Source organism: Wasmannia auropunctata, unplaced genomic scaffold (genome assembly GCF_000956235.1).
Source record: "Wasmannia auropunctata unplaced genomic scaffold, wasmannia.A_1.0 LD336026.1, whole genome shotgun sequence".
In the NCBI taxonomy this organism is placed as follows: Eukaryota; Metazoa; Arthropoda; class Insecta; order Hymenoptera; family Formicidae; genus Wasmannia; species Wasmannia auropunctata.
Window position 1 is genome coordinate 432,388 of NW_012026864.1, and position 8,529 is coordinate 440,916.

At 37.3% G+C, this 8,529-nt stretch overlaps 1 protein-coding gene across 1 annotated transcript; it reads left to right on the forward strand.

Annotated features, from left to right (window-relative positions):
* The first annotated feature begins 2,750 nt into the window (after nt 1-2,750).
* On the forward strand, nt 2,751-5,661 carry LOC105452676. Its single transcript, XM_011694006.1, has 4 exons — nt 2,751-2,868; nt 3,378-3,610; nt 3,926-4,105; nt 4,412-5,661. Exons 2-4 carry the CDS (start codon nt 3,378-3,380, stop codon nt 4,419-4,421), a joined length of 423 nt encoding a protein of 140 aa, XP_011692308.1. The 5' UTR covers nt 2,751-2,868; the 3' UTR covers nt 4,422-5,661.
* The last annotated feature ends 2,868 nt before the right edge of the window (nt 5,662-8,529 follow it).

The following is an 8,529-nucleotide window of genomic DNA, read 5'->3' on the forward strand; positions in this document are numbered from 1 at the left end:
TGTGGTGAACTATACAGGTTCGCGGATGTCGTGAAACGTCGCTTTTCTCTCGGGAGAGAGTGCCGAAGAGGAATACAAAGCGAAAAGTGAATATCGAATTTAGTACGTGCGTGGTCGATTTGCTGCACGGCGCAGTTTCGGTCGCGTTTCACGTTCCGACATGTATGTACAAACGCATTGTGTGTGCGGTTTGGATCATTACGTTTCCTTTATGAAGCCTCTTCTACGCGAGTATGAGACATGAAGTTCTTCAAAGGAGAGTGCCGTATTTCTACCTGCTATATTCTTTAAAATTCCCGCATGTCTATTTTCACACTCAGCAAATTTTTGAATCTCAATTTCGATATAAAATCTCGTTAAGAATTCAAGTTCATTTTAAATTATATAATAATAAAAAAAACATTTTTTATTTAAGCTTTATATGTTATAAAAAGAGTTTAGTATATTAATTACTAGATTTAATATTTAATATAATTTTAATTTTAATTTTATGTTAAATTATATTAAATTTCATATAGAATATTAATATTGTTATAAATAAAATATCAGAATTGCAAAAGCAATTTGAGTACGGGGGAATTGTAATTCGTAACAAGCAACATATTTATTTCTCGGAATGCAATTTAAAGGATAGCAAAAATGGTGAACTTTTCTTTGTCCCGACAAGCTGTCTATACCTCCGGCACGGAAGCGTCTCTTATTAGAGCGCGGAGTGAACTTCCATTTCCATGCTAATCTCCCCGCACAAATGGCCTGTCAGTTTCCAACGAGACTTGTACTTGCGAGACGTGGAGGCACGTCTTCCACCGCGTTGGGACTGAGGGGTACGACCCTTAGAGCGGGGATAGCGTCGAAAAAATATTGGAAATACCTCGCGGCGACCTTCGCGACCCGGTGAAATTTCGCGCCTTCTTCACGTTCTGCTTGCGAAAGCTCGCTCTTACTCTCGGACACTTTCTACGTCGATTACCGAATTGCGTCGCGTGTCATCTCCCACCGGTATACCAGCCTGATCCTGTCCAGCGGTGGAATTAGGCTTAGGATTTAAGTCCATGTGCCAAAACAGAAAACTATTTTTTTTTGAAGAATCAGAATTTACGCTTTAACTTTTAAACACAAATTTAATATAATTCAAAAATTTTAATAAATTTAATTTATAAAATAAAAGGAGCGCGAAGTGTAAAATGCAGGATAATGGAGAACTCGATGAAACGCGATATCTTTCAGGAAAGAAATTGATATTTGTTAACAAGTATCGCACGTGCAATCATTTTACCGATTAATCGTATTGCAATAGATGCATTGTAAACTCGTTAACACGAGATTTTAAATGAGAGCTCATTAATTTTATATTTATTGTATAAGTTTTATATTTCTTCTCGATAAATTAAAGTCATCGCTATACCATTACGAGAAACATTCACGCCAGCTTTATTGCGACAAGATATCCACAATGCTGTAATGCCTATAAGTACGCCAGCAGTATATCGATGATCACCTGGTGATCGACGTCGCCTCGTCCGTAAAGTCGGATTATGATCGCGGCGCGCGAATCGGGTTTCATTGTCATTCGCTCGTCGTCGATCGCATTTCGCGTACGCGCGCGCGTGTGGCCGCGTGCGTGCCAATGATTACGCGTATATGTATATCAAATCGCAACGTAACGAGCGCGATTGCGTGCGGCGGGAGCACGTGTATCGCTGAAAGGCGAGCCACGTGGGGCAAACACACGCCGCGAAGGAAGAATGGGAAAATTCGTTGCGCAGTCTCTCGCTTTCTCCCTGTTTCCTCCTCGCGCTTCTTTCTCTCTTTCTCTGTCTTTCCATTCTTTCCTCCGTTGCTCTACTTGTTGCAGCTGACAATAGTGTGCATTACCTGCCTGTCACGTCGCGCGGGGTTGATAAATCGAAGCGAACGTCCGCGTCATGTTCCTATTACCTCTCCGCTTTCTTTCACTTCCTCGAATTCGTTCTCTCCAAGCGGATCTGCCAAGTTCTGTCTATATAAGTCCCATCCAGATATCTAGATGGTTATAGTAATGGATTATTCTTTCATGGTATTTTTCCTAACGGAGGAAACCCTCGAACAGGTTTTCTATAGAAATCATTGGACTTGCAAAAGCATCATCGCGACCGCCAAATATGGCGTTTTATTGTTAGAAGAGAAGCGCCGCCTCGTTACGGAAACGATAGCATTTATAATTATAAAAATAATATTATATTGCAATGCAAAAGTATAACGAATGCACATCTTAGATATATTTGTGTAGTATAATTAATCGCTTTGCATGCACAGTCGACTGGCACGTTGGAGTCTATTTATGTACTTCACGTAGCTTCAACAGAGATTCGTGATTCATTATTTTTTATTTCTCTTTATTTCGCTTTAAATGTTTTAATAAATAATGGATTTTGGCGATAAAATATAATTAAAAACTTTGAATATTATAGGAAAAATATTAACGCTTTGATTGTACTAAAGCGAGATATTTTTTGAGCACATTAATCACGCCAGAGATTAAATCTCTTTCTTCATTTAAGGAAACCCGAAGAGATTCGTGAAATTTCCAACGGAACTTCCACTCGGCGTGGCACCGGGCCGAAATGTTGTTATCGTGATGTATGCAATAATGCTTCCCAGGTGTCACAATAAGGTTTAATCGTCCTAAATCCGATATTAAACCGCCCATTCCCGGCGCCGTGGAAGGGGAGACGGTTTCGGAATTGCTTATACCGGCCGCAAACAGCGGTCGAGGTAGGCAAGTCGGTATAAAATCGAACGATTCCTTGATCAAAGTCGCAGTATTCGGGCCGGTCCTCGTGGTGTATCGTCACTGTGATTCCTACCGTGCATTATCTAAGACGTAAGGTAAGCACCGAAAAATCGGTTTCCCGACATTAAAGAGAATCCTGTAGGGAAAAGGCACGTGGAATTCTTTGCACGTGCTTTCCTTGTCGATCGCGATTCTGATTTCGATGGTAAGAAACAACAACGCGCAGGCAAATAAAACGAGTTTATGTTTTACTGAAACTTTATCGTAAAAAAAAAAAAAAAACGTACACCTCAGCGTTACATTCGAAGAGACGCGTAGTGTAAATTATATGATTAGTTTATTGGATTAAAAATTTTCTCAAAGTATTTAATTTTAAATGTGATTCACATTTAAAATTAAAATTAAAGTAAAATTAGAATTAAATTCTTGTCACATACTATTTGAAACATGTGCGCGTGTATGTGTTACTTGAATAAAGTTTTGTACGTTGTTATAAAATTGTGTTAGATGTTTTGCACTTTGTGTGAATGCTGTTATATCACTCGAAGAAATTGATAGTAAATACGATAGCGAGATACGAAGTATCTGTTTTTCGTGGACACAGATGCATCGCGCTACCATCACCATGATCGCCATCGTCTGTTGTTTCCTCGTATTGAGAGCAACGGCGGAAGAGGCTGTCCAACAGAATCAACAGTCGCTGGACCTCGGAAACGTCGCTATCGAAGATCAGGTCGATGGCGGCGAAGTACACACCAGAGAAAAGAGAACGTTGTTCTTAAAGAAGAAGCTGTTCGGAGCCGGTCTTCTTGGTTTTGGTCTTGGCGTCGCAAAGGGGTAACAAATTTATAATTTATATTCTCTCTCATTTCGTTTTATTTTTTCTTGCATTATTGCAATTGATTATTAATAAGAGTTCAATTTTGCAAAAGAAAAGCAAGATATATTGTATCTCAATGATATAGAGTTGCTATTTATATTACTTTGGTCACGAGAAATATAATCTCATTATTTTCTTTTCTAACGCTAAAATTTATATCTTGTTCAATCGATGTGTAAAATTATGTCAACGTGACAGTCAAATTAACGTACTTTACCTTCTGCGTAATACGAGAATGTCTTTTTGACTACTACTTCTTATTTCATTTTCAGTTACAAGGCTGGTTACTTTAGTGCACCGGAAGTACATCACGTCTACCTCTCACCACCGGTGAAGTACGTGGAGTACGTCGAGAAACCCATTTATATAGAGAGAATTGTTCCAAAACCTATTTACAAACCGCATGCCGAGTATGCTGCGCCAGTCTGGTCGCAACCAGATCCGTCTTACGGGTGAGGAAAACCAGTCGCTAATCTCTTCTGTCCTCTCTAATAATTATTAGTACCACTAAAATACGATATCTATATACTTTATTGCAGTTAGATTTATATTCTGTTTGACGATAAAAAGAAAATTTTATTTGTATATCGCGACATTTAGAAAAACTGAAACATTATTTCTACTTGCTCGAACAGATATTAAATACATAGCTTAAATGAATAACTAAAGATACAAATTACAACTATTATTGAGAAATCGATTTCAGGATAATTATTTCTTGATAATCTCTCTGACATCTCTTCGATTTTTCTTTGCAGCGGCTGGTAAATCCAGAGTGCAATTCCCATTAATAACAACGTATCAGTCTGATCTCCTTGCTTTACCTCGAAATTCTAGGAACAGCCAATAATTGCGCATGCATCACGTTGATTGTGAGTCTCAGTCAGATCACCCAACTTTAAGTGTAAGGATAACAATAAGATTATTTAGCGGTAGTAATAGCAGAGAAATTGTTATTTTTGTTACCGATGTTACAGATTAATAAATCACAGCCTGTAAATATCGCACACACGTAGCGTATTTATTATTAAAATTATTTACTTCTTTTATTTCTACTCAGAAAAACACGAGAAAAATTCAGAGAAGAACGTTATTTTTAATCTAAAATTCTTTTCGAGCACAATATTTTAGAATTAAAAAAAAAAGATTTATATCATATACAATTAATATAATTAATATGTAATTACATAATTTTATCGTTAATTCTTACTTTACTTTATGAGAATTTTAATAACGAATTGCGTAAATTAGAAAATTACACAAAGCCTGCGGTCGTTTCTCGACGATGAATTATTGAAGACAGAGGATATTGCTATTCACGTAAGAGGTAGAAAACGGACACATTTTACGGCCGCATGATTATCTTTATTGCCGAAGATGTTACGAAGAGTAACATTGAAGTATTAATAACGAGTATATAATCGCACGATGCGTCTGAAATATACAAATATCCAACCGTCTCCATCGATCACTCTACGCTATGTATTTAGATAATAATTTCTTCCAATAACATCTTTTAACATGTAACATTCATACGTGTACAATTAAGTTCTCTTCTGTTCACACAGTCAGATACAGGTGTCACAGGTCAGTTCTACAGGTGTAGAAACGATGGCCAGTAGCGTAGCGAATATCCTGCCGTTTTAAGTACTCAACAGAGAAACATAAGCCCATATTGATCTGTTAAATATGCGTATTAATATTAAAACGTATGAGAATGCACAATTCGTCCTCGGACGATTTCAACCATTTGCGATGGTTACAGATTTTTTTAATGTGTGTTTATCGTTTATAAAAGAATTCTATTAATTATAATAATTTTCTTGCTCATTTAATTTAAATAATAATTAACATGTAAAAAAATGTGGAGCAAATTGAGCGTTCCGATGTTACGTCCTGTCATTTAATTATCTATGAGTGGCTATCAAGTGCATATTTGCTACGCCACAAATGATAACAAATGATCACTATAATAAACTGGTCGACAGACATCCTTGTGAAAAACGTATTAACGTTTTCATACATGCTTTTACTTTGGTTTGGTTTTAACAAACGTATTATTTTTAATTTTTTTATAACAATGGTGTAAATGAGTGAAATTAAACAATAATTAAGTAGACAGCTTAAAATTCCTGAAGAAGATGCATTAAATATTAAAAGTATCTACTTTTTAATTAGCAATTTTAATAAAATGAATTAAAATTTTGATTTTGACTCTTTAACTCTTCATTCACTCGTTATTAATATTACGTTTAATTATGTTTTTAATTAAATTTAATTAATGTTTTCTTGTTATGTTTTATATTCTATCTGTTTATATATTATACACCGTAAGATAAATAAGATTATTAAACTCCTCGAAATGGAAGTAAGATAGGAGGAAATGTTAATGTAAAAAAATTTGTGGGTGGAACTATCGATGTTGAATATCGGGCGTGTAGTGAAAAGATAATTAAAATATTGATAGCGATGAGTCAATCGAGCATCTCCAGGAATTGTACAATCCATTCGTATGCAATCCGAGGATGCCTGTCGCATGGAACGCGAATTGTTTCGAGATACAAGCTACTTATACTTAAGTTTCTAACATTAGTGGACTACGTGACTACACGAATTACATCGAGGTACGTATATCCGTTGAGTACGTGGGCCTGGCCACGTGTACACATTTTGCGCAGATGTTTTCCGAGCAATGGAATATTTATATGAACCCGATCTCTTTATTCGCGCGAGAGAGCTCTTTTTGCGCAAATTCAAGCTGCCGAAGAGACTCTTTCTCCCGCGCGAGCTATACGCGACAGCCATCGAGAAATGATCGGATAACTATTGTTACGGTGACGTTAAAAAAAATGCGATTATATCCCTTAACGATTGTCGTCCGGATTAGCACCGACCGCGTCGAGGCTGATTTAGAAAAGATCGGATAGTATTAGCTTTATTCTCTACCCGGAATAAAAACAAGTGAGCTCGTCGAGAGAGCTAATCTGTCTCGACGAGCGTATTTGATTCGAGACTCATAGACCGCGGATGAAAGGGGATTCCTTTACCCAAAGGAATCCTCTTTTGATTCGGGAAAATGGTTCATAGCGTACTAACTGGTTTTTTTTTTTTTACCATCTCGCTTTGATGAACGTTATTCGTGAGGAGTATACGCAACGCGTCTCGTTTTCGCTCCCTCTCTTCGCACACTTATTATTGTACATGGAATACAGTCAGAGATTGTAATCAACATCGTATACGTATTTGGTATTTGTCGTTACGGATACAGAATTATATATTGAAAGTGCCACGCCAAAGCGGCACCGATACAACGCTAGGTTGAATCTTGAGATAGGCAAGCAGACATAGTCGTGATAAAATCTCGTGAGTCGTTTAGAAGAATTTAGGAAAATATTGCCACAGTGCTCGCAGTCGAATTTATAACGAAAGGTGAAATCAGTTAATTATTATCACTATAAGAAGTAAAGCTAAACCTAAGGCAGACGAAGCTAAAGATAATGAAATGTTGACACGCGAACAACGTATGTGGGAGACGGACGTGTGGATATGAAGTATTAATTACATTTTTACATAATTATTATCAAACAATATATATATACATTCTGCAAGGATTTGCGAATGGACATCGACATCAGAATGCAGCTGCTTTAAGAATCGGACTGGAATTAAAGTTAATGCATGGGCGACACGATACGTTCACGATAGAGTTATAAAATATCCGAACGTCGTAAGTAGCGTTTTATCCGGATTTTCCGACATAAAAATTCAAATACGGGATTCTGATTTAAAGTTGGCCGACCATCCGTTTATGGATATTCGCGCTCGGACATATATGCGAGAATTCTAGTATATGCAAAACATGAATTTGTCTTACAGCTACTGCTTTGGCGAAACTAGACCCCAACGGAATAATCCGATTCCGGCGCGATTGTTAGAAACGATACCAAAGGAGACGAGAGATTAGCGTAATGGAGATTGTCGTCCGCGATAAGAAGGTGCCTTTCCTCTCTGTTATCAGCCATTCGTGTCTGAGGATCGTATTCATCGTCGTCAGGCTCCCTAATTTTCTTAATCATCTATTTTTGTTTAATTTACTATCGTAATCTCCTTTAAACGTCGTTAAATCGACCGTGAACGAAGCGACTGTAATACTTTGAGGAAGATTTAAAAAGTTATACATTTTGAATATTTAATTATAATATCTTCATTATGATTTTTATCTCGCTCTGTACATTCGTATTGTCAAATGTTGAAAATTTTTAATGTACAATTGACACATTTTAATTCAGTGCAAAAGCCTCTTTGTACTAAAGGAATGACCGCGCTTTTGTTAAAATGAGAGTACGGGTCTTCTCTAATATTCATATGATTATTCATAAATTCATATTACAGGAAATTTCACGCAAATTAATACAATTGAAAAAAAAAACCATTAAAAATCAAACATAACAAATGTTTCGCATTTACAGAAACTCTGTGGTCGAATTGTTTTGTGTGCGACGCCGTGTATAGCAATTTCGAAGTCACATTCAAATCGGGATGCAGAAATCAATAAAACAGTTGAAAGCTTTATCGAAAACGTCTGTACTGTCCCAACTCGACAATAAAATACGTCCCTTAGCCACAGCACGTCTCGTACTCGGGAAGCCGATCGAAGTATCGTCCATTGTGATCACTTGGCGAGATCTCCGGATGTTTACGTCTCCGCACTCCGTCATCCGTGCGCTTGGCGTCACATTACCAGCGTTTACGATCATAAAGTGAGAACCCGTGCCGCATGGCAATCTCACTTTGGCACGAGAACGTTTAACAAGAAAGTTCTTCTCCGTCGCCGGTCTATCGTCTCTTATGTCACCCGTGACTCGCCGCAAGATTG

Coding starts and splice junctions, on each gene's coding strand:
- LOC105452676 (XM_011694006.1), top strand. CDS start 3,378: ATGCATCGCGCTACCATCACCATGATCGCCATCGTCTGTTGTTTCCTC. Junction 3,611..3,925: donor GGTCTTGGCGTCGCAAAGGG/GTAACAAATTTA, acceptor TTTCATTTTCAG/TTACAAGGCTGGTTACTTTA.